The sequence below is a fragment of the Mesocricetus auratus genome, unplaced genomic scaffold (genome assembly GCF_017639785.1).
Source record: "Mesocricetus auratus isolate SY011 unplaced genomic scaffold, BCM_Maur_2.0 Super-Scaffold_4256, whole genome shotgun sequence".
Classification (NCBI taxonomy): domain Eukaryota; kingdom Metazoa; phylum Chordata; class Mammalia; order Rodentia; family Cricetidae; genus Mesocricetus; species Mesocricetus auratus.
The window spans coordinates 68,566,413-68,592,796 of NW_024429182.1; the positions used below are offsets into that span (position 1 = coordinate 68,566,413).

Sequence of the window (26,384 nt, forward strand, 5' to 3'; positions counted from 1 at the left end):
TCTGCAAAAAAAAAAAAGCCTTTTGCTAACTGGGGGCCAGTGACCAAGCCCCATTGGGCTACATCACTCAAGGCAAAAGTACGGAGATGTGCCCTCAGGTTCTCATGGTAGACAAGATCCATGGCTCCATGAGGAACCCATCGACTGGGCATCCAGACCAATCAGCGGCCCAGCCAAGGAGGCCATGCCCCAAAGTGGGCACTGGGACCAAGGCCTCACCTGATCTTGATCTTTGCATTTATATAAAAAATTAAATTACACTCATTGACTTTGTGGGTGAGAGAGGCATACACATGGCACTGTGCACATGTGGGGGTCAGAGGACAACTCGAGGGAGTTGGTTCTCTGCTTCCACCATGGGCATCTTGGTAATCAAATTCAGGTCACCAGGCTGTGGCAAGTACCTTTACTGTCTGGGCTAGTCACTGGCCTGATCTTTGCACTTTATCATTTCAAAAAGGTTTACGGCGACTATATGAAACATTGTCAACAATTAAAAAAATATCTTCAGGAGTAAAACAAAGCTTTATCTGAAAATGAGAGGCCTGAGGGCAGGCAGAAGTAAGGATGTCAGTTTAGGCGTGCGTTAATGGAGAAGGTTTTTATTCCCAAATGAACTCAGGTAAAGTCTGTAAGAGAGTCAGGTTTGAGGGAAGCCGCTTTGCAGACCTGCATGGTCTCTCCCCATGGTAGGATCTCCCCACTTGTAATTCATTCCCGTGGATCATGAATCACTTGGCTGACAAGCACAACAATAACAGGGGCTGTCATAAACACCGAATACATCAGTGTGTTTCCTGATGCCCTACCGGGTTCTGAGTCACGCTTGGTACAAAGGGAGCTCCAAGAAGAAGGAATGCTTCCTGAGATGAGCTGTTAGGGATACTCCCGGTTTGCACAGCGTGGCCTGTCCCTCCTGCCATCCTTACTTTTGAAATAGGCGGTTGAACTGGAGGATGTGAGCAGAAGCCAGCACGCCCAGCACAGTATCCTCGGTCATCTCCACCTCATTCATGTAAAGGTTCTTCAGGGCCAGGGCGAAGGCTGGGGAGCAGCAGCAGAGGGGGGCCATTAGTGTGGGATTTGTGTGCCCACCTGGGGGAGTCTCACTACTCCTGCAGCCGGGAGTGGGTAGACATGCCTGGAGGAATAGTGAGCGCAGACTACCTGGGCTGATGACCTCCTGGACCCGCAGCTTCCTGGAGAAGCTGAGGATGAAGGTAAGGAAAGCTGATCTCCACCATGAGGACCCTCCTTTTGAGCCTGTCTTCAGAGTCTGTGTGTCAGACCACCACAAGGCCAGCATGTCCCCAAGGTCTTCCCTAACCTGGGATCCATGACCCCATAGGAATGTGTCTACTTGGATCTGTGAAGCATGTCACATACAGGCGGGTGCACTTCTCTAGATCCATGACATGGAGCTTAATGATGGGTTTTCCCTTGGAGTCTGGCTACAGGGCAGATGGACTTGGCCTCCTGTAAATGCAACATGTGCTGAGATAGCGTTGCCAGGCTGTTGCAGTGTACTGTGAGATGTACCGGTGCTCCAGGGCACTGTCTACGGTGCACCTGACCTACAGACCTGTATTATCACAGCATGTCATGCAAACTGTGTTCACATGGATGACTGACTGGGAAAGCTGGGGAAAGGTAGAACATTCTGCAGGAATCGTCTACTACTGCTGAAAGCCAGCCAATGGGGACCAGTGGTGGCGCGCGGGGGGGGCAGGTCAAGTGTTGTTTGGGAAGAAGGCTAGGCTCATGGGTGTCCCTGTACCCTACAGGTGTGAGCTCATTAGGGCAGTTTCCCCCAGGTCTGAGAAGCCTGAACATCCTTCCCTTCCTGTTTGTCCCCTCATCAGTGACCACATTGGTCATTAGGGGTGATCTTCTTTCTTTTTATTTTTCCTAGTGTCCCAGCCTCTTGACCCTTCTTTCTCTGCACTGTTCATCTGTGTGTGTGTGTGTGTGTGTGTGTGTGTGTGTGTGTGTGAAGGCCAAGGGTTGATTTAAGGATGTCAGGTATCTTGTCAATAACTCTCCACCCTTTTTTTTTTTTTTTTTTTTTGAGGCTGTGTCTCTCACTGAATCTCATCACTGTGGCTCGGTTGGCTGGCCACTGATCAGAACTTGCCTATGTCTGCCTCCCTGATCCCACTCAGCACTTGTGTTACAGATGTGCACACATCTGGCTTTTACTTGTGTGCAGAGATATGAACTTGGGTCCCTGTGCTCATGCAGCAGGCTTGGTGCTGACTGAGCCATCTCTCTAGTCCCTGCTCAGTAGTTTTGAGGCGGAGCCGCATTTTGCTGTTCATTTTTGTCTCTGGGAGGACCGTTCAATGGCCTTCTCAGAATCTGAAGACGGGTTACATTACCAACTCTGGTGACTGCCGGGTCATTGATCTTCAAGGAAATGATGATCTTCTTTACAAGGGGCTTTTCTTTGATCTTCTCAGGTGGCTGAGCTAGTAAAGAAAATGCAGTGTGAAGATGGAGAATGAGGCCCCGCCACCCTGCACATAGCCTGGATCTTGGCACATGTCATTTGTAGTTTTAGTTCGATTATTTGGTGGGTGCATTTTAGAGGTGACTACTTATTCCAAAATAGTTTGAGATGCACAAGAAGCTGAAAAGTGGCACAGAGGTCCCTGTGTCACTCCCTTCCTGCTTCCCCCTGTGATCTTAGCATTGCCAGAATGGGTGCCCGAAACCCGCATCGTGCTGCCAGGCTTGCTGACTTTGCTTTTGCTCTCTGCCCTTCCATCCGACTTTTCATTTCCCCCATCTAGCCTGTGAGCAGTTTGAGGGCAAAGTGGGCCTCAACCATTGGTTTTTGTGGGTGCATGGGCAGAGCAAGAAGCAAGTGGGGTTCCAGGGGCCACCTCTGAAGGATGAGTAGGGGGCTGCGGCAACCACATGATGCCTCTCTTCTTTTTAAATACATTATTACACCAGGTGGTGGCGGCACATGCCTTTAATCTCAGCACTTGGGAAGCAGAGGCAGGCAGATCTCTGTGAGTTCAAAGCCAGCTTGGTCTACAAAGTGAGCTTCAGAACAGCCAGGACTGTTTACACAGAGAAACCTTGTCTCAAACACACAATAAGTGTTATCACATCCATGTATCCATGGCACATGCGTAGGTCAGAAGACAGCCTTGGGAGTCAGTCAGTTCTCTTCTTCCACCATGTGGGTCCCAGAGCCCAAACTCAAATTGTCAGACTCGGTGACAAGCGCCTTTGCCTGCTGAGCCATCCCACCAACCCCATATAATGGCTCTCAATGCTTGGCCCCATGAGTTTTCAAATTGAGAAGCCCTGCCACCAAAGAGTTCTGGGTGAAGGGATGGGACAGGCCAATCACTGTTAGCTAGTCCATATACTTAGAGTTGTTCTAAACCCGAGGCTCTCAGAGGGGGTTTCCAAAATCACCCTTTCCCCTTGGTACAGAGGCCAATCCTTCACCTGTGGTTTCAGAAGCTTCCTGGCCTTCAACTTCTCCCTAGGTCCTAAACTTACCAGTCTGAGTTTGCTCCCCTGAGTAATGTGGCAATTCCTCCCTGCCTTTCTCCTTCTCTAGGGGCTTACACACAGGTCCCCTTCTCAGAGAGGCCTTCCCTGCTTGACCCCATATGACCTTGTCATGAGCAGGGGTCTTGCAGGACCTAGTCTTTAGAGACACTATTCTGTACCCGTGAAAGTTCACATAGGCACTGCCCACTTTCCCACCACAGGCTCTCTGACTTTCCAATGTACTGCTTCCCTAAGTCATCAGAGACCCCATCGATGGCTCAGGTGATGGTCTGCCCTGAGCTCTGGGAAGATGCAGGGGTGCAGTGCTGTTTTAGAGGACATGAGGCAAATGCTTAGGAACAGAAAAGACATCACAAGAAGGGGCTAAGGTCTCCATGCTTCTGTGGGGGAGTCACACATCTGGCTCCGTGCCAGCTCAGATCTGTTTGGCCTGGTGGGTGCTAGCAGGTAAGAGAGTGTACTCCAGGCTCAGGGAGGGGCACTGAGGGGGGACTCTGGCTGACTGGCTGGCTGCAGAACAACAAGACATTGCTTCCACAACCTGAAAATACAACCTCACTCTGACCAGCGTGCTGGCTAGCTTTGGGGACCATGCACCTTCCATTTCACCTGCTTGTGAGTCAATCTGGAGTATAGTCAGGATGTTGCCCAAAGAAGTTGGTGTTGTAACTGCTGAAGGCATATGGACCAGGAAAGAGAGGCCCAAGGTGGTTAGGGTGCAAAGAGAATAAAGAACTGACCTAAATTCTCTTTTAGAAGGTGATAAGTTGAGAAAAAGAAAAGTATAACATCAGGAAAGGGAACAGAAGGAGAAACACACGTTAACCTCTAGCCACCATGAACAGGGCAAACAAGTCAGATTTCAGAACTATGCTTTCCTTCCAGAAAGTTCTTCTGGAGATTCATCATAGCCCATTTTGTCTGCTCTAAGAAGCAGGTAGGCTCTGTGTCTAATGTGGCTGAGTAAGACTTGTTTGTTACAAAGATACTAATGGAGATGCACTGAGTACTTGCTGTATGACAGGTGTTGTTCTAGAAGCCCCACACCCGTTACCTCCTCTAGGCTCCAAAGCCATGCAATGAGAACTGTCATTCCACATCATGAGAGAAGCAGGCTCAACACATGGTGAGCTCACATTGTAAAGCATGATTTATCACTAATGAAGATGACCATGGGCCAGACAATGACCATGCTCTTTCAATCCTGGAGATTACCTTTCAGAATCTTGCCCAGCTCCTTTGTGTGGCCTTTAGAGTTCTGTATCAGGGCTGTCAAGTAAAGCTTGGCCAAGGTCTCAGACTGAAAAATCTGAGGGTGGTGGAGTTCCCACTTGAAGCCAAGGCATTCAAGGATCACATCTGAGGAGAGAAAATCATAGTCTCCTTCCAATTGCCATAGTTACTCAGTAGATAAAAGGAACAAGTGACTTCCTGGTCCTTCGTGTGGTGTGGGGCCAAGGGTTTGCTGACTTTGAGGGGGACGACATGAGCAACGTTATGGCCATCAGAGCTCTGGCTAACAAAGGTGTAGTTTTCCAAGGCATTTAAGCTGCTCTCTAACTCTGGGGCTTGGAAACTTCTCAGAAAGACCTTTTGGAACTTCTTGAGCAGACTCTCTTAGGGGGCTTCGTTTTGAAGTAAAATGGCACTGTGAAGAAAGCCCTTTGCAATCTGTGGAATGCCTTAGTGGGGCTGTCTGACCTGTGTCTGTCATAGATGATTAAGAGACCTCGATCGGAGAGCAGGCGAATGTGCGAGCATGCCCCACCAAGGTGAGACATGACGGGGGCGGGTGAGAGAACTCTGCATGATTCAACTGGGGGAGGGACAGGTGAAAGGGACAACTGTTCTAAACCAGGCATGATCTAGAAGGCCACTTGCTGCTTCTCAGCTTTGCCATTAGTCTGACTGTGTGACTTGGGGTACCTGTCTCTCCTTCCTGATATTGTCATTCTCCAACTTAAGATATTATTTCATGTTGGAGTTTAGAAACTGAGTTTGCTCCTCAAATCTTGGATGACCTCAGGTGGTTTGGTTATGCTGGGTTAGGAAGAAGAGAAGGTCCCATATATGTAGGGTGGTTATAGGAAGGAACAGAATTATAGATCCAGCATGCTTTCTCTGGGTATCGGTCTCAGCTGTGAAGAAGCCATTACATGGTAGACATTACTAATCTATCCTGGTGTTCTTTCTCAAACTGCTTCTCTAGGTCCATTAGAATTGAAGATGAGAAGAAATGATTAGCTTTCCCTCCTTTAAGAGGCTGGCTTTGGAGTAGTGGTGTGGTTCAGTGGCAGAGTACATGCCTGGCACATATGAGAGCCTAGGTTCAGTCTCCAGCATAACAAATGGTAGAAAAAAATCACTACAGTTATCTTCCCACTTTCCTTACCTGGCTCAATGGACCTTTTTCCTATTCTGATTTATACTCCTGTCACAGAAAAGTCCTTTGGGACAAGTGTCAAGCTGGATGTCAATCATGACTGGCTAAACCACAAAGGAACAAAAATCCTGTTGCCTGTGCCTGAATGCTATGTGTAGACTCTTCTAAAGGCTACTTATTATCACCAGTGTGTTTGTCTTTACTGTGTCAGATGCACATGTGTGCAGAGCATGGATCCACTCCTTGAAATAGAAAAGTGTTTACAGGCACCTTTTCTGTGTTAGATACTGTGGTGCATAAGAATTGTGGTTGACAGAATAGAGATCTTCCCATGGCTGATTCCCTTCCACAGGGACCAGAGGCGGGCCATGAAGTCAGCATAGCTCTGCTTGAATCCATGGGTGACAACTCACCTGCTTCCCCACTTTGGATGTCACTGTTCTCGATATTATCAGAGAAAAGCCTTTGGAATTTTGAAATGCATAATCTTGATGGAAAACACAAACAGAAGATCCAGAGGTTAATAATAAATAATTTTTTCACCAACTATAACAGTTATAAGAGGAGTGGGAGATAGGCTCTACATGCCTTAACTCATTATATGAGCCAGGAGTTGGAGAAAGAAGGACAACATCCCCAAACCTTAAATGTTTACGCCAGATAGAACCCAGAGGACCATGTAGATCCATATGGCTACTTTTGGCTTTGCCATTAGTTTGGTTGTATGACCTGGGGTACCTGTGTCTTCTTCATGATATGATTATTGCTATTCACCAACTTGTGGTAGTGTTTCATGTCAGAGTTCAGAAATTGGGCCACAACTCATCCTATTGTATACTTTATTAAAACATCAGTCACTACACCATCATCTCTACAGCAGCCATCCCTACATAATCTATTCTTAGAGCATCCATCCCCACAGCATACATCATTCCAGTGTCCCACATTATCTATCCTCACAGCACCCATTCCCACAGCATACATCAATCCCACATTATCTATCCTCACAGCACCCATTCCCACAACATACATCAACCCACATCATCTATCCTCACAGCACCCATCACTAAAACAGAACCTTATTACATTTATCTGAGAGTTTGAACTCTCAACCTGGCTGACCCCAAACAATGATCCTTGTTCCTGCTGGTGAGCATGACCTACCAAGGAGGTATTTGAGGCTACCCCTGCCTGTGGAATGGCACTTCCTTTGGAATGTCTCTAAAACAATGGCATAATACCTGCTGGAGAAGAGCACAGAGCATTCTTTTCTAGGACATCACTGCCAGTCTCAGGACAGCTGGAAATTAATCTCACAGTCTACACAAACCCTACCCTGTTTCTCTACCCCAGTTCCTGTCTCAGAACATGGGCCCCCAGGCCTCCAGGCCAGCCAGTTGGACATTGTCACCATCTGATGAGATGATCTTTTCAATCTGTTCACGTGTCTTTGCCTTCTTTACTCAACCTTTTCCCAGGCTACTTCTTGTCTGTCCAGTCATTACCAGCGTCCTGGCCTCTACAGCATCCTTCCCTTGTCACACCACACAGATCTGATCTTGTCTCTCCTGTTGGGGATCCACCACCGTGTCCCCATAGACTCACTGGCAAAGCTGCAGGCTCCTGCCTCACAGCCTTGTACCTGCCTCTCTGGTTGCAGTCTTTTGTGGCTTCCTGAATGCAGCTCCCACACACTCACAGGCCGTGCTCCCGTGCTGAGGTCTCTCCGGCTTCTCTCCAGGGGCTCTTGCTAATGCTCTAGGAAAAGCTTCATTGTTCCATTCTCTGGGCCAGCATCCCCAGCCCCATAGATCTCCAAGATCCCATTAAAACTTCTGCAATGCCTTCTGGTTGCCTGTCTACTCCAGTGTCCTCTACACAACACCAGGGTGTCTGTTTACTGCTGTGGGCCTGGCACAAGTCCCCGTACAAGTGTTCTATCTATGTCCTCTGAATCTATGAGTCTGAATGGCAACAGTGATAATGCCTTTCACAGACACTATGTACTCTACATGCAGAGTGTGGAAATAAACTAAAACCTGAATCACACATTCAGTTAGAAGATGATTGTCCCAAGAAAGCCAATCAGCCAAGGGACACTTGTAGACCACATCTGGTCTGTGTACCCCAGTGTCCTCTTGGGAATGCTGTTTTCCAGTGACTCAGAAGCTCTCATGGGCCAGGTGCATGGAGGCTGTTTGGGCAGGATCCCGTTTCCAGAATAACAGTGACACCATGCCACCCTTTCCAGGACAGAGATGGCTGCACATGACTCAACCTCAGGAAGTCCTGGGAGCCTGAGTTGTTTACTCAGCAGGAGTGATGGACTGGACCCAGCTATCCTCAACCTCCCCCAGTCACTTAGGTGACATGTCTGAGAAGATCTGGGCAGGGTTAAGAGTTCAGGCCATCACCTTAAATGGGACTGATGGGTTTTGGAAACTACAGGGCACTGTCCATGAGCTCAATCCGCCTTACAAACATCCCCATTGCCAGCTGAGCCAGGAGATGCCAGATGACAAAATGGCTGCACTGCGTCTCCTGGGTGTGAAAGCTGTTCACTGTACAGGCTTTGTAGACCTCAGGATGCAGGTTCATTTTAGGGTCACTAGTAGAATCTATGGTGTAACCATCTCTTCACTCACCAGGAGAAAAAATGCCCCAAGAAGATGTGACAGGGGGCAAAGGTAACGAGCTCATAGGCTGACACTTGTTCCCTCAAGTTGTGGCCCATGATGAAGAAAGAGAAAAGGGAATTCGAGAAATGTCTCAGGAATGTGTAAGTCTCCTATAACAAGTCACACATGGGAATGTTGGCTTGATACTTAGGTGTTGAGAACGCCAATCTGACTTACTGGGAAGAATTACACAGACTTGGGTCCCAGACCCTCCATTTTCTTGCGCATGACCTTGGGACCTGTCTCTTGGTCTCAGAGCTTTCCCTTATAAAGCAAAGATGCCAGTGCAGGGTAGAAGGGTGAAGGTCTGGGGGCCCTACCATTAAGCCTACACTTGGCTGAAGATTGCTCTTCTGTCTCCCCTATAATTCAGGCCCTATGCCCTCTACTCTCCCTCCAGAACTGTACTCCTATAAAATATCGAGGGGTCTCTTCACCTCTCTGCATGACCTTCCTATCTCTGATATGCACTTGGCATTGCAGACAGGATGAAAGGACAAGATCAACCAGGGTCACCAGCCAGGGATCAGGAAGGGATCTAGGCTCACTTCCCAGCATGTCTGGGTCTGTAGTGGGTGGGTACTTCCTTTAAGTCTTGGCTGGGCAGCACCTTACCTCTGGGTAAGTGACAGTGTGTATCCAGAACCCTCCAAGACAGCCTGAGTTATTTCTGAGTGTGTTTGTTAAAGGTTTGTCCATGAATAATGTCATCTAAGGAAGCATATTCAATCTGTACATAAGAACTTATGACTGTATGAAAGGAATCAATACTTCCATGTCTCCCAGCCCTCCCCACCCTACTCTGTACTCTAAGCGAAGCTATACACAGAGACCTGCACAGTATCCAGGAGTGAGCCTCAGAGTCCCCCACACCCTGGAAACCCACAGACATAACAAGTAGAACTTGCCATCTGGATGGCACCCAGGGCACTGACCTGTCCAAGGCATAGCCACAGACCCAAAATAAACAGAAGCTGAGTTTACTACAATATGATGCAATACTACATATTGATGCAATATGTTTACTACAGCTGGATCTGGCTCCTGTCAAAGTTGACAATGACCCCATGTGGGAGAAGCTACAATTATAATACAAGAGACAGGCCCAGGACTTTACTGATCAGGTAGGGTTGAGGAGCAGTGTGTGCTTTGGGGGACACATGTATGCTACACAGTACAATTCCAGACACACACACACTGGCCTTGGGATGTGACATCAGAAATTCTCCTGGTATCTAAAGGTACACATTATTAGGAATACTCCCTTTATTACCTAAATTAAATGTTGTCTATCAATATAAAAAAATAAGTAAATAGGAAAAAAATAGAACCTTTAAATCCCAGGGATCGATTCCCACTATAAAGACAGAATTGCAATCCCATGTTTGTGAAAGAAAACCTGTTTCCCCCACACCATGGCAGACTCCACCAAGATAATAGTTCAATTTATTCAGAGTCTACTGTTAGTAAGAATAATACCAAGACTAATAGCACAGCCTAATGAAATGTACCAGACTTATTCATCCATTGAGTTTTCAAGGGAGTTTCCATCATCATCATTTCACAGATGAGGAAAGTGAGGCTCAGTGAGGTTTAGCCAAAGGTTAAAGGTCACATTTGACCAGTCACTCCGCAAACACGGAACCAGAAGATCTTCCGTGCCAGATACTGCTCCAGGGAGCAGCCTTTGCTTAGGTGGACTTAACATGAATGCATGAGACAGAACTGATTCATTTATTAGTGGCATTAAGGCAGGACAGCAGCACCCGGAAGTGAAGGAGCCTTCTGTAATTAGGTCCATTTCTGTGTCCTCCAGACAGGTAGAATTCACAATGGAGAAGTGAGTTCTAGCCGGATGCTAAGACTACTAACTAACAGACAGAAGGGGAAGAGAAGCCGGGATAGAAATGGGAATTCATGAGAATTCACATCAAAACACTTAGCCACGGTGCATTTTCAAGAGATCACGTGGTCCCTGGATGATGAATTTAAAATCTGATGGGGGACCCAAAAAGCTGCTCTTTAGTCACTACTAGCAGACCTTGTCAGAGCAAGAAGTCACTTTAGACCCTGTCTATGCCTGTGTATGATCTTCTAGTGAAGCTTCCTTATAGACATGCCTGAACTATCTAGCTAGCATGGTCTAACCATCAAGCACCTCCCTTCCCTTCCTGGGTGGCCATTCCTTACCATGGGACATCGACCCTTCCTACCTGTCTGGGTTCTTCAGAGCTTCGTCCAGGTCTATGTTCAAAACTTTGCACATCTGGGAGAGTGCCAGCAGGTCCCCACAGAAATACTGTTGGGGAAAACGCCACCGGTTGGTTGCACCCACAATCCTGCGCTCCAATCGAGTCTTGCGCTGCTTGACCAAAGAGAGAAGAGTCTTTAACTTCACCCAAATGGCATCTTTCCCAGACTATACAGCACAAAGAAAACCAGTACAAACTTTAAACTTCTGGTGAACTCTTGGACCTGGCTAGTATCCGTCACGGGGCATCTTCTCAATATAAAGGTGATGTGTTCTGTGATTCAAACTATGAAGTACTTTGGAATTCGGGGTCTGGAAGAAGAGTGGCCTGTGACAAAAAGGCCAGTTGTTTTTTTGTAGGTAGCTAAGATTCTACAAGTAGGCATACTATTGTGCTTCAAGTACTGTTCTTTGAGCACTTAGCCTAGCATCAGTCAGAGAGATACTATGAACAGTGAGTTTTCTTTTTGGTAAAATACACAACACAAAATTAACCATCCTATTCATTTATAGCATACAGGTCACTCTTATGCAACCATCACCTCTCTCGAGCTCTAGAACATCTTCACCACCCACTAAAGGACTCTGTATCTGCCAGGCTCCCCATCTATCACCCTCTCCCCACTGCTGGGGACCACTAAACTGCTTTCTGACTGTAGCTTTGCTCACTCTGGATTTTTTTTTCTTTTGGTTTTTACGAGACATGGTTTCTCTGTATTGTTTTGGAGGCTGTCGTCCAGCCCGGCCTCGAACTCACAGAGATTCACCTGCCTCTGCCTCCTGAGTGCTGGGATTAAAGGCGTGCGCCACCACCGCTCAGCCCACTCTGGGTATTTTAAGTGTAGGACCCCACAATGTCTGGCTCCTTGTGTCTGGCTCCTTTCAGTTGCTATGCTTCCAAGGTTCATTCCAAGGACTTCCTTCCGTTTCAAGGCTGAAGGACATTGCATTGAGTGACTATACCACATTTTGTTTATCCTTTCATCGGGTATGCTAATAGTGATGATAGTGGTGGCAATGCCAGTGATGATGGTGGTAGTGACTTTGGTGGTCATTGTGATATCGATTGCAGTAATGTTGGTGCTTGTGATGATGGTATGATATTGGTATTGGTGGTGATGGTAGGGACAGTAATGGTGACAAAGATGGTGATCATGATGATATCACCTAAGTTTTAGAGTTATTAAGAGGATAAAATGAAACAGTTTGGGACATGTGTCTTAACACATTGCCTAGCTAGGTGTGAATTGGGTTCAGTTGTGGTCCTGCTGTAGTGAGGCACCAGCAAGGGTCGGCTCAGGAGTGGGGCTGCTCTCTGGTTTCTGGACAATGTTGCCTGGACTCACTCTTTCCTGTAGTCAGTCAGTTAAGCTTGAGGTCCTCAGTGATGCAGGCCCTGGCCCTTGTGGAAACATTGGAATCCCACTGTAACCCTGTGCTGCTTGCTTTCCCAAGCCGTGTGTGTATGTGTGTGTGTGTGTGTGTGTGTGTGTGTGTGTGTGTACACATCAACACACATGTGTAAATGCTTCTGAGCATGACTGTGTGTTCATAGTCAGAGGCTGACACTGGATATTTCCTTTATCACCCTTTGCTTTAGTTTTTGAATAGGGGTCTCTCGCTGAACCCAAGCTCATCAATCCAGCAAGAACAACTGTCTGGCAAAGCCCCAGGATTCTCCTGTCTTTTCCCACCCCCAGCAATAAGGGTGCTCCACCCACACTCAGGTTTTTATGGGTGCTGAGGGATCAAACTCAAGTCATCAGTCTCACATGACAAGCACTTATTGACTGAGCCATGCGAATGAAAGTTTCCCTAGAAAGAAACTATATGCCTTATGTTGAAATTTCTATGAGGTTGATTCATTGATGGTGACTTCAATGACTGTGGAGAGGTTGGAATGCTATAGGTCCAGAGCCTAGTTACAATTTATCTTGGGCTATCTTCAGTCCACTTACTAGTCATTCCTTCTGTGTCTGACACATCCTTGTGACTATCAGGTGAAACGTTTTGCAATGTATTAACAGCCTATCTCAAAATGTCATCAGTTAACACACCCCCGTGGCAGAGATTTCCCTATATGGGTGTGACCTACCTACCTTATGGCAGCGTACTTGACAGTGTATTGGTTTATAATTGGCAGTGTATTGATTTATAATTGACAGTGTATTGATTTATAACTTTCTGTGTTCTGTTAATATAAAATGTCATGAAACTGTTACTATGTCAGAAAATGGACTTTAAAGTAACCTAAATCTGTGTTCCTGAGTAGAGATAACTTTTATTTGTCTCCAGAATAAACTATCTGCTATCCCCTTTGAGGCGACAACTGTAGTTTTTGCTTGAACAACCAACTATCTTCTCAGCCCTGCCATTACCTGCCTTCTGGTGAAAGGATCTACTTACTGGATTCAACATTTTCATGAATGGTAGTGGAGATGACACGGAAGGAAACAGATGAGTATCTGGAAGACAAAAGAGCTAGAGCTGAACATTTTAACACACCCCTAAGCATCTCATCAGAATATTGTAGAGGAGACTTCTACAGAATGTCTATTTTACCGTAAAAGGAATAATGAGAAAACCTTAATGTATCAAAGCAAGATGGTATCTAGGCTTTCTGTTGTTAGTTTGTTCTGGGGTTGAATGTGGAGCCTCATACTACACAAGAGTTCTAGTCTGGAGCTATGTCCCCTGGCCTGGTTTCTCTTGGTTTGTTTGTTTTGGAGACAGGGTTTCTCTGTGGGATAGTCTTGATTGTCCTGTAACTTGTTCAGTAGACCAGGCTGGCCTCAAACTCACTGAGATCCTCCTACTTCTGCCTCTCAAGTGCTGGAATTGAGTTCTAAATGGCATATCTGTGGGTGAATCTATGCTATCATGTTGGAAAAACATCTCAGATGGGGCAGCAGAGATATGACTTCTCCCGCTGTCAAGATGATGATCAATGATGACTGCAAACAGGGTGGGATGTATCAGGTGAACATAGATCAGGAGACAAAGGGGGGCTTTACCAACTAGCCCCCAACAACAGGTAGAGTCAGGGCTGTACTGGAGCTCAGCGGATTTATGATTACCTTGGCTTAAGGGCCATGGAAGAGGACTGACAGCATTCATTCTTCTGCTGGTTCTGAACACCACTAGGGCAATTTGGTTACAAGCAACAGAAACCTATCTGACTAATGGTATGCTAAAAAAACATATATATATATATATATATATATATATATATATATATATATATATATATATATGAACAGGAGGGAAGGATTGCCTGAAAGATGCTGATGGATGGAGGACAATCACAGACTGATTCTCATTTAAAAACTTATACATCAAAGTAACCCAGGTGGCACTGGGTCTGAGTGGTAGAGCTGCAAGTGCATAGCCCTAGACTGAATCCACAGCAATGTGTGTGCGCACGCATATGCATACACGCACATGCATACACACACACACACATTCATGCACGCTCATGTTTTCTTTCATGGCTGGGTTTCCACATGTCTGCCCCACCTCCAGGGGATACATAGCTGCTTCTCTGCCCTGTTTTTCACACAGAAGTCAGAATGACCTCCAGCTCCCTAGCCTAAAACCCTCGTCTACTTTCCACTGTTCTAGATAAGAACTCTGAGTCTTCAGTGTGGTCCAGGGGCATGTAAGGAGAGAGGAGGGGCTTCATGTGGACTTCATGCAGAGCTGGTCAGCACATGAAGACATGCTCCTGCCAGGACCCTCTCTGCAGAAGGCTCATTTCAGTTTAGAGGCTGCTGCCCAACTTCTGCTTCTTTTACTCATTGTCTTACTAGCTGGCATTGAACACCAGGGCACCTCAATGGAACTAAAACATATTGTTATCCTTTATGTCTCACTGGGAGATATGTGCTTTATGGGCTTTGGTTGTTGCTTCCTATGTCCTCTGGTGAGGTAGCTGTCTGTTCAGCTCCCAACCAGGAACCTCTGACTTGCCTCCCTGCTCTACTGGAACTACGTGCAAGTAGCTCCCATCACTAGGCGAGCCTTTGGTCTCTGCTGTGTGTGAGGTAGTAGTCCCACTTACAGTTCTGAAGTCGTGTTGCCCACTGGGAGATGATCACAGAGGTTGCGTGTGGAGCAGAGGAGCAATCGTTGCACTGAACTCTGAATTACGGGAGAACTGGAGTCTGGGCACCTTCTGAGCCTGAATCTTGAACGCTCTCATGACATCTGGGGCTCACCCCTTTTTCCTATGGGCCGAGATGCTTTGCTGGGGGAGCCTTGCCTTTGGCTCCCTGGGGTAGTTGTGGGTACCACGGTAACAGCAGTCAGATTCCAAGGACTTCCTGTTCTGGGTTCTGATGTCAGCTCAGCTTGAGGCTTCAGGCTATTGGTTGAGGGGAGACAAGGCTGTCATAAAACAGACTGTGAGTGACAGCTCCTCAGCGAGACCAATGGGTATCGTGAGCTTCCTCTAGACTCCCTCTGGTGGCAGCAGGGCTATATTTATCCAGGGGATCACATCAATAACCTTATAGCACCCGAGCCTCCTGAAGGGTCCATCCTCCAATCTTTAATTCCTTCCACTGGAAACACTTTAGGTCCTACCCAGCTCCAGCATTTGGGGTATTCAGTTTCTAGCTTTCTGTAACCAGAAGTGTTTGAACAAAACATTTCAATAAAAGAAAACATGCTTTACATTATTGAAACTACCCCAAGGAATTACCGTGTTAATGGGTGACTTTTCCTAAGAATTATCTGTAAGTCAAGGATGTGACTAAGACTTTTCACATTAGATGCCAGGGTAGAAGGTAAAAGTTCCCCAGTAATGTCCACTGGAGGCATCTCTGAATTTGCCTGCCTGCTCAACTCCCACCCTCTGGATTCCGCCTACATCCACTGGAAGCAGGCTTCAGGTGGGTATGCAGGGGATTGTTTCTAATTTAAATAAAAACGAATTAGAAGAAGCACAGATTTGAGGTGGGGTCCAAAAATCTTCTGTTGCTTTTTGTCATCCCAGCATATAAGGAGGGGTCAGGCAGTGGTGCTCAGTGGTAGAACTTGGTGACAGAGAACACAGGCTCAGGGCACTGACTTTGTTTTACAGGCAGGGGTTAGGAGCCCAGCTCAGGGTCCACCCACAGTCCTATAGTGTATCCAGGTGGAAGCAGGCTTCAAGTGGATTATTGATAATGATGGCACTGTTTCTTGATATTGGGGAAAGTGATGGATAGTGTAACACCCCCCCCCCAACTCCCATGTGTTATTGATAATGGTGACACTGTTTCTTGATGTGGAGGAAAGTAATGGATAGTGTAACCAGCCATTATGACAGACATTAGTGTCTCAAAGTACAAGACTTGCAATCAGGCTGTGTTCCTTTGCTGGGGGACAAGCTACACACATTCTTCTAGTGCCTTCCCTGCCTTCCCCATCATAGTACACACAACCTGCTCTCTGACCTTGAGTCTGTCTGCTGCTTCCCTCCCAGTCCAGTGCCATGACCATGATGTGACTGAGTGACGTGTGTGTGTGTGTGTGTGTGTGTGTGTGTGTGTGTGTGTGGTGCCCCAGCAAAAGCATTGAAGGACATATCTGCCATCCTTATGTTGCTTCCCCTTTACCCCAAATTTTCCCCCATGTACATTTTCTCTGGAACGGGGGGGGGGCTTTATAAATGATTTTAATTAAGGTATTTGAAATACAAGAACCTGAACCTCTTGACATCCCACCTATCTCAATATGGCTTCTGGGGCTACTGGCTATGAGAAAAAAATCCCTGAGCACCTCCTAGTGGCCACACCAGAGAAGTGTCCCATGTCACAGTCCCCATCAACCCTGAGCCCAATTTTTGGCCTTGACTGTGTTGATTGCTTTTTGTAGCAATTAAACTCAAGAACTCAGAGCCTTCAGCTCACCCCTAGAGTTGTCAGCATACACATTCCATGAATCTCTCAGGAGCTGAGCAGTATGCCACAGTAAAAAAGCAAACACACATAAATGAAAAGAACTCTGGCTCCCCTCCCTGGAAATTCTACTTGGTGGCACCCACTTGCTGGGGATGGCAATGACCCACCCCTAGGACTCAGCCTATGGGCGTGGAGGGGGCAGTGAGGGGGGGCAATGAGGGGGAGGAGGAGGGGGATGCATAACCAGGATTCCAGCTTTTGGTGAATGTCCAGGGAGCTGCTTTCTGCCTCTCTGGGCATGTTCTGAATCCTGAAGGATTGGTGAGACAGAGTCAGCTTCTGATTACAGTGTCACAGAACCCGCTATGCTGCAGACACAGTTGAGCAAGCTCCTACAGAGAACATGACAACTCCTGTGACGGGGAAGTTCAGGCAAAGACATCTCCAGAAATGGGGTGTGAGGCCAGAGAATCACTCCTGAGGCTTGTTGGTGACGGATTTCCCTCCATGAAGACAGAGAGGTGGCTATTCATGCAAGTGAACACACATGTATACACACAGACAACCTCTCCACCCCACAAGTGCATAAATGCACCTAAAACTAAAATGTGGAGAGGGAAGCGTAGCCCGGGCAAAACAGTAAATGAACCTCTAACCTGACCATAAAGAAAGATGTATTATCTCACCAGAGATGAAAAATGATCCTCTTGGAGCAGGTCTGTTGGGTGCAGACCTGTACTCCCAACACCAGGAAATGGAGGCAGGAGTTCACAGTCACCTTGATTACACAAGGAGTCTGAAGCCAGTCTATCAAGCAAGCAAGCAAGCAAGCAAAAGACTCTGACAGAAGCCTGCTGTGCCTCAAGGGAGCACAGACGGCTGGACTTGTAGAAGAGCCTGTTGTACCAGAAGACATGCTGAGGCAGGAGGACCCTGATGATGGCCGTCTTTGTCCCGTCTTCCCGAGGAGGTTTACTTCAGTCTCACACCTCTGTGTTGTCTGGATTCCATCCTTCAGCCTTTCAAAGAAGAAGGCAGGTGACTGGAACATGCCGCTCAGTCCCTCAGTCAGGCGTGTGGTGCAGGAGTCAGCACAGCTGTTCCCTGCAGCCTCTCACCTGACAGCACTGCATCCCAGCAGGCAACGCCAGTGAAGAGAGGCGACCAAGCCGGCTGAACGGCAGAGGGCAGACCGGGGGTTGGCCCATATGTCCCATAGGGTGTATTCTACATACACTGACGGCCAGGGAGTAGTCATGTATAGGCACTATCCTAGTTAGGGTTTCTACCACTATGATCAAACACTATGAGCAAAGCAAACTGAAGAGGAGAGGGTTTGTTTGGCTTATCCTTTTACATCACAGTTCATCACCGAAGGAAGTCAGGACAGGAACTCAAACAGGGCAGGAACCTGGAGGCAGGAGCTGATGCAGAGGCCATGGAGGGGAGCTGCTTGCTGGCTTACTCCCCATGGCTTGCTCAGGCTGCCTTCTCATAGAACCCAAGACCACCAGCCCAGGGATGGCACCACCTACAATGGGCTGGGCCTCCCCCATCAGTCACTAATTAGGAACATGCCCTACATTTTCTCAATTGAGGCTCCCTCCTCTCAGATGACTCTAGCTCGTGTCAAGTTGACACAAAACCAGCCAGCACAGGTACCGACTCTGGAAGGCGTCTAAGCAATAAGTGTCCTAAACCTTAAAAAAGTGTAGTCTTGATTTCAGTCTCCAGTACTTCATAGAATAGGACATATGAAACCCAGCACTTGGAAGGTAGATGCTGGAAGACAACAAGTTCAAGGTTATCCTTGGCTACATAATGGATTTGAGGCTAACCTGGGCTATATAAGACTGTCTCAGAAAGGAAAAAAAAAAAGACATCTCAATGTGACTTCTTGGCAGCTGGGGAGAGGCAAAAGGACAGCCCCTGAAACCCCAGAGCGGGGCTGGGCCTCATAAGTGGGCCTTGGCCATAAACAGTGTCACAGGCCATCAGCATTGGACATGCCACCTGAATTGTGGTGGGTCAAAAAGAACTGAGACCAGTCTGTAAGCATGCCTGGCACAGACAAACTTGAACCTGATTGAACCACAGCAAGGATCAAGTGTCTCTTAGTCCTGGCCTCTAATGGTAGCCCTGCCTCCCTCTTCCTATACTTTCTGAATCTTTTCTATGATGCTTTGCAGCTCCCCCTGGTGGAATTCCTGCTTTACTGCAATTACATTCAACCTGCCCAACTATACTCAGTGTTCCTAGTGGTTGCCTAGAGTAGGGGCTTCTAACATGGGTTCTGAGGCTTGAACTCAGGTCATTGGGCTGCCTGGCAAGTTCTTTTTAACCAGCGGAACTATCTTGCTAACCAGACTTATCCTTATTCTACAATCAAAACCTGATCTTTGGTAATAAAGCGTCAGCAAGAATCCCTTTGTGTCCCTGCAATAATTTCCTCTGTCTATGGGGACATAAATGGCATAGAAATTAGGACATTTACCAGTAATAAATCACGAAGAAGTCTATTTTGAAACGATTGCTTGGTAGACATAGTTTCCCATTTATTAAAGATGAAAGCAAATTTGCACACTAATGAGAAGGTATGATTATTTAATTTCACAGAAAAATGAGATGGTGGTTAATACTTGACACTGCAGGAGTCAGAGTATCTCCAATGTTTTTCAGAATTTGTCAATATTTAGATTTTATAAACAGCAATGCTGAGAACATACCATCACACAGTACAAAATGACAAAACGTACAATGGCCATTGAAGAAAATTGGAAATTCTGTCCTTAATCCCATGCCAAAATCCACTTAGTGGAATTTCAAGAAGCCTAAATTAACAATCCAGTTTCCATGTAAAATTGAGCATTCTAAAAGAACAACCTCCCAAATGCTAATCGGATACTTGGATTCTGAGAAGTGATGGCAGGGAAACGATAAAAGCCATCGTTTTCCATAATGAAGCCATCAGAGCAGAAAACTTTGCAGTTGCAGCACTTATCACACACAGCAGCCTCAGATGGAAGCCGAGGTGTTGCAGGTAGTGTTGCTGGCATTGGGTGGTGTGATGGCCTGCGCAGTCACACAGCTCATGTTCTGTGTTCAGAACCCAGGCCACGGAGATGTGAAATGCAGCAAGACAGCCAGAAACTATGCCTAGGACTCACCACGCACGTGATTTTTAATACACTTTTTGAGCATTGCAAATTCAGAAATCTTTTACTATTGCCCAATTTTTCGCAACCCTGATATTCAGTTATACAAACCATATGGAATCATGACTCAGTTTAAGAAGCTGGGGTCTGGAACACAGTGGCATCTTCAGCTCAGGTGAGTCAACCAAAGAATTCAATTTAGGGGCTAGAGAGATGGCTCAATAATTAATAGCATTTGCTGGTCTTGCAGAGGACCAGCATTTGGTTCCCAGTACCCACATGGGGGTTCACAACCACCCGTAACTATAGTTTCAGGGGGATCTTCAGGCCTCCCATGGACACCAGGCATACACACGGTGCACTTACATACACGCAGGCAAAACAATCATACACATATAAAAATGAAAGCAAAAACAATTAAGAGCTCAATGTGGTAGTGTACACCTTTAATCCCAGCACTTGGGAGACAGAGGTGGGTGGCTCTGTGAGTTTGAGGCCAGCTTGGTTACATAGTGAATTCCAGGCCAACCAGGGACACATAGTAAGACTCTGCCTCAAAACCAATCAACAAAAATTATTCCTCTTAAAGAAGTAGGTATATAAGGACTCTCAGGTAGTTCAGAACAATAGCATAACACCGCACACAATTTAAATGCCCACCATGCCCAGGATAGTTATTTACTTGGTACCATGGAATGTTGTGCAGCCACTCACAGGAACAATTGGCAGTACTTATTGATATATAATTTACTGCAGATTGCAGCTCACTGAACTCTACAGAGAGTGCTGGAGCCAATGAGTCAATGGGCACAGAGTCCCCAAGGAAAAGTAACTGAATGTGGGCAAGAGATTCTTAGACAAAAAGAGATTCTTAGACACCAAGCATTCTCAGATGGACTTCTCCCATTGTAGTCAGATCAAAATGTCTGGCAAATAGGAAAGGACTCATTTTTGGTTTACGTTTGCAGAGATTCAGTCCATCAAGAGCAGCTCCATTCTTCTGGGCCTGTGATGAGGCAGGAACATTATAGCAGGAGAAGCATGTCACAAAGGCTACTTAAGCTCATGGCAGACAGGAAGCAAAGAAAATGAGTGGGGACCTACAGGTATAACCTTCAAAGGGACACTCCCAGGTAGGCTTCACCTTCTAAGAAACTCTTAAAATAGAACCACCGGCTAAGGACCAAACATACATCACATGCTTTAGTTAGGGTTTCTATTACTATGAAGAGACACCGTGGCCACAGCAACCCTTATAAAGGAAAACAGTTAACTGGGGCTGGTTTATAGCTCAGAGATTTAGTATATGATCATCATGGTGGGAAGTATAGAGGCACACGGGCAGACATGGTATTGGAGAGGTAGACATCCAGATCAGCAGCCAGAAGGAGGAGAGTGCCATACAGGGTCTGGCTTGAGCTTCTGAGAACTTAAAGCCCACCCCCAGTGACACACTTCCTCCAGTAAGACCACACCCACTCCAAGAAGACCATACCTCCTAACAGTGCCACTTCCTATTGACCTATGGGGTCATTTTCATTCAAACTACCACATCCACTCACTCCCTGGCTCCCATAGACTAGTAACAATATCATAATGCAAAATGTATTTAGTACAACTTCAAAAGTCCCTATAGTCTATAACAGTATCAGCACTGTTTAAAAGTCCAAAGTTCAAAGTCTCTTCTGAGATTCATGTAATATCTTATCTGTGATCCCTTATAAAATCAAAATGAAAAACAGATCACATACTTCCAACATATAAAGGCTAAGGATATACATTATCATTCCAAAATGCAGAGGAGGAACACAGTGAGGAAACACTAGACCAAAGCAAGAATGAAAACCAGATGAGCAAACTCCAAACTCTATATCTCAATGTCTGATTGGTCAAAACACTCTTCAGATCTCTAACTCCTTTCAGCTTTGTTAACTGTAACACACTTCTTTCTCTTGGGTTGGTTCCACTCCCTGTTAGCAGCTTAACCCAGCAGGTGTCCCACAGCTCTGGCATCTCCAACATCTTGGGGCCTTCACAGCTTCACCTAACGGCCTCTCTAAGCCTCCATACAGGGATTCCCGTGGCACATGCCTGGCCTCAGTAGCTTTCTGTAGTCACAGAGGGAGATTCCTTTCTTCTATCTTTGACTCTAAAGCCAGAACTATGTGGCTGAAGCTGCCAAGTTTTGCTGCTTCCTGGGGCTGGAACATGGCCCCCTTGTTCAAATACATCTTCACCAGCTCTCTGTTTTTGATGGTTTCTTTCACTGCCTAAGTTTGGCTGTCCTGGAATTTGCTCTGTAGACCAGGCTGACCTTGAACTCTGAAATCTGACATGCACTATTGGATCTAAACTTTTCTTTAATTCATTTTCACTTTTCTTTAGTTCTTTTTCACAAGGAACTTAGCTGGATAGGGTCTTGCTCTGAGGTCACTACTCCCTTTATTTCACTTAGCATCATCAGGCTTTTAAAAAATCTGTCTACATTTTCTGGTGCCCATTTTCTTCTCAAGCTGTACATTTTGTATTTTTCCTTGCTCAGCTTGCTCCCTTTCATAATAAACCTGCACAAGAATGGCCACTAATAATTAAGCAACACCCAATACTAGGCTGTCAGGAAACTTCCTCTGCCAAAGCTGGTAATCCATAACTCTTCAGTTTAGCCTCAAGATGATTTTTTGGACAAGGGCAAAAAGCAGCCACATTCATTGCCAACATATCACAATAACAGACTCTAGGCCATATACTAAAATTCTTCTCCTCTGAAACCTCTTGAACCAGGCCCTCACAATTCAAATCACCTTCAGCACCACTGTCTCCTATGTTTCTACTAGGATAGCCCATTAAGTCAACTGTTTTTCTAATCCAAAGTCCCAAAGTTTACATTCCTCCAAACAAAACCATGGTCAAGCCTGCCATACCAATACCCAAGTCCCTGGTACCAACCTCTGTTTTAGGGTTCCTAGTACTGTGAAGAGACACCATGACCATGGCAACTCTAATAAAGGAAAACATTTAATTTATAGACAATATGGCAGGAAACACGGTGGCATGCAGGCAGGCATGGTGCTGGAGAGGAATCTGAGAATTTTACATCCTGATAAGCAGGCAGCAGTTAGGGAGTGCCACACTGGACCTGGTGTGAGCTTCTGAAACTTAAAAGCCTATCCCCAGTTACACACTTCCTCCAACAAGACCACACCTACTCCAACAAGGCCTTGCCTCCTAATAGTGACTATGGGCCAATGGGGGTCATTTTCATTGAAACCATACCACCATAGACTTTCTGTGCAAGTTTGTCTGGAAGAACACAGAATCATCCAGTGGCCTCCATCAGCTTCCAGAGTTTCAAAGCAGGGCTGTATACTAGAGCAGGTCTACTAAAAAGAAAAGGAAATAAAATACAAAAACATAGGAAGCTAGGCATGGGTATGGTGGCACACATCTACGATCCCAGAACTTGGGAGTTTAAGGTCAGGGAGTTCAAGGTTATGAACATGGCAAGTGGGAAGCTAGCCAGATCCTGTCTCAATAATAAGATGTTGTGGCAAAGCAAATAAAGCCCTTCTGGAAAAATGAACACACAGATCCCATCTACAGAGGAAACAAAAGGCAAGTTCAAGAATTAACCTTCTTTTTTTCTGTTCCAGGTATCACTTCAAAGCAAAGGAGATCATGGTCTGTTATTTGATGATGTTCCAAAGGCCCTGGAAGAGATATGGACCAACCCTACATATGTGACAAACTATCTTAGGAAAATAAGGATGCTGAGATGAAGGAAATGCTGCCCGCAAGCTACAGAGAAACCTGATGTAGCTGAGACGTGCCCGACTGAGAAGAGGAACAAACAATGAGCATGCAGAAGAGGAAGTTGATTTGGGGATATGTTTTTCTCATCTGTAAAAAATGGAATCTCCTTGCATATAATGTATCCCCTTTGGAGAAAAAGAAAAAATAAGGCTGCTAGGAACACACGTATTAGTAGCTTTTCTATTGCTGTGATAAAACACCATGACCAGCCGGGCATTGGTGGCGCACACCTTTAATCCCAGCACTTGGGAGGCAGAGGCAGGCGGATCTCTGTGAGTTCGAGACCAGCCTGGACTACCAAGCGAGTTCCAGGACAGCCTCCAAAGCCACAGAGAAACCCTGTCTCGAAAAACCAAAAAAAAAACAAAAAACAAAAAACAAAAAAAACACCATGACCAATGGCAACTTTGATAAAACACCACGACCAATGGCAACTGAAGAGGGTTTATTCTGGCTTACCATTCCAGAGGGGTAAGAGCCCACCACGGTGGGAGATGTGGCTGCAAGCAGCAGGCACGGTGGGTGGCAGGAGCAGGGAGCGAGAGATCATACCTTCAACCACAAGCACATAGTGGTGAGTGAAACTCAAGTGGGGTAAGGTTTACCCAAAGCTCACCCGCCAGGGATGAACTTCCTTCAGGAAGGCTGCGTCTTCCCACCACCTCTCCAAACAGCACCACCTACTGGAGACCGAGTATTCAAATGCCTGAGCCTAAGGGGGGCATTTCTTATTCAAACACCACACCATACCCTGACGTGATAGTCCAGTCAACAGCCACTAACTTTGCTGTCCAGGGTAGGGTCATAAACCCCATGAAACTTCCAGCAGGCCCTTGTCCAGGTACAGGAGCGTTATCAGTCATCTCCGATGAAGCTTCTATGGAATAATCATTCTGTGACTTGGACAACACCTTGTAATCATCCAAAATAAAGGGGGCAACTGTTCTGATGACATTCTAGACAGCAGTTCTCAACCTGTGGGTCACAACCCCTTTGGGGGCTGGATGACGCTTTCACAGCGGTTGCTTAAGATCACTGAAAAACACAGATATTTATGTTATGACTCATAACAGTAATAAAATTAGTTATGAAATAGCAATGAAAATAATTTGATGGTTGGGGTCCCCACAATGTGAGGAACTGTATTAAAGACTCACAGCATTAGTAGGGTTGAGAACCACTGTTCTAGACAGCTTGGCAATACACACACACACACATACACACACATACATGTATATACATATATAATGTAAAAATGAATATAATATACATAAATATACATTTTAAAATTATCTTACTAAAAAAAGAGTTTACATGATAGTCACATTACAGTATTGCATGGGAAAAAAGTTAAGAGAATGGAACACTGAGACTGCTGGATAAACACACAAGCAAACAGATAAATACCTTGAAAGTAGCACAGTGCAAAAATGAGGTAAATATTTCACATGCCAAGGAAGACCAAAATCACAGCACCTGTAGTTTCTTGGTTTGGAGATTAGGACATCTTACTTACCTGTATTACTCATCTTTTTAGAAATGAGAATGTTTACCTTAAATGGCGAAAATAAAAGAAAAAGCAGTAGACGTGGGGGTCCTGGAAAGGAAAAGATGTCTGCAGCCAAGGCGAGTGAGGACCCGCTCAGGTGCCTGTCAGGTGAGGATGACAGTGGGGTCAGAGCTCTGTCAATGGAGCTACACACAGTAGAGATGAAGCAAAAACTTGCAGGGACCCAAAGATGCGGTCATGGCCACCGGGCCAGCAGCCCAACGAGAGTGAATCTACCTCTCTCTCCTTGTGCTGCCTGGATGACCGGATTTCATCTACCCTTGTAAATCACAGCGGAGATTTCCACCCCGTCTTCTCTCTCAGCACCCTGATAGGAGTGGATACCTCTACAAAGAGCAACTCGTAGCGACTGTGCCTGGAGAGGAAAGGGGGACTGTTAAGCCAAGACATGGGAGCTCGGGTCTGTTTACGCACTCAGCCGCACCACACATTCTGCTGGCACACATGTCCCAGTGGGGAACGGCTCTCACAGTCAGTCCCGAAGACCTACCTCATGTGATCCCCGGGTGGAAGGAGAGAACTGACACCAGTATGTCACCCCTAGGCCTCCACATGTGCACCATAGCGTGCATGCAAACATGTCCTCTGACCTCACTCACATACCAATACATAATGTAATGAAAATGAAATACATACGTACTCCTTAGCCCCTGCTCCCTGTGAATACGGCTGTACCTGGAAATGGCCTTTGTGGATGATGGAACTGTGGATCTCAAGATGAGATCACCCGGGATTGGCAATAGGCTCTAAGTCTAATAATGGTATTCTTATGAAGTACTGGATATGGTGGCACAGACTTATAAACCCGGCTGAGGCTGAGGCAGGAGGACTGTAGATTCAAGGGCTGTCTGGATTGCAGAATGAGTCCAAGGCCAGTTTGAACAACCTTGCCTCAAAATAAGAAAATAAAGAGAGGCCTGGAGGGACAGTTCGGCTAGCAGTGAGAGCCTTTACTACAAGGGGGTGTTCGAGACACAGAAGTACGAAAGGTTGGGAAGGAGGTTGGAGCATTGCTGGGACTACGGAAGCTGGGAGGAGGACAGAACGGGTCGGCCTTGCCTGTCCCAACCTCATCCTGGTTTGGAACTTCTGCAGCTCTAGCTGCTACGTTTATGGGA

At 46.3% G+C, this 26,384-nt stretch overlaps 1 protein-coding gene and 1 long non-coding RNA gene across 3 annotated transcripts in view; one reads left to right on the forward strand and one right to left on the reverse strand.

Annotated features, from left to right (window-relative positions):
- The window catches only part of Btbd16 (BTB domain containing 16), a 44,199-nt gene extending 29,043 nt beyond the window's left edge, over positions 1 to 15,156 (reverse strand). The window contains exons 1-7 of one of the 2 annotated variants that reach the window (XM_040752946.1): positions 14,907 to 15,156; positions 13,253 to 13,311; positions 10,809 to 10,957; positions 6,331 to 6,404; positions 4,750 to 4,893; positions 2,379 to 2,468; positions 930 to 1,044 (exon numbers count right to left, since the gene is read on the reverse strand). In XM_040752946.1, the coding sequence (XP_040608880.1) occupies positions 930 to 1,044; positions 2,379 to 2,468; positions 4,750 to 4,893; positions 6,331 to 6,404; positions 10,809 to 10,957; positions 13,253 to 13,270 (590 nt within the window). In that variant the 5' untranslated portion in view covers positions 13,271 to 13,311; positions 14,907 to 15,156. Of the gene's footprint in view, positions 1 to 929; positions 1,045 to 2,378; positions 2,469 to 4,749; positions 4,894 to 6,330; positions 6,405 to 10,808; positions 10,961 to 13,252; positions 13,312 to 14,906 lie in introns of both variants that reach the window. The other variant, XM_040752944.1, reaches the window with a different exon arrangement.
- LOC121142728 lies at positions 828 to 23,860 on the forward strand. Its single transcript, XR_005879784.1, has 2 exons — positions 828 to 1,220; positions 23,537 to 23,860. It is a non-coding gene; the product is annotated as an uncharacterized LOC121142728 (long non-coding RNA).
- The last annotated feature ends 2,524 nt before the right edge of the window (positions 23,861 to 26,384 follow it).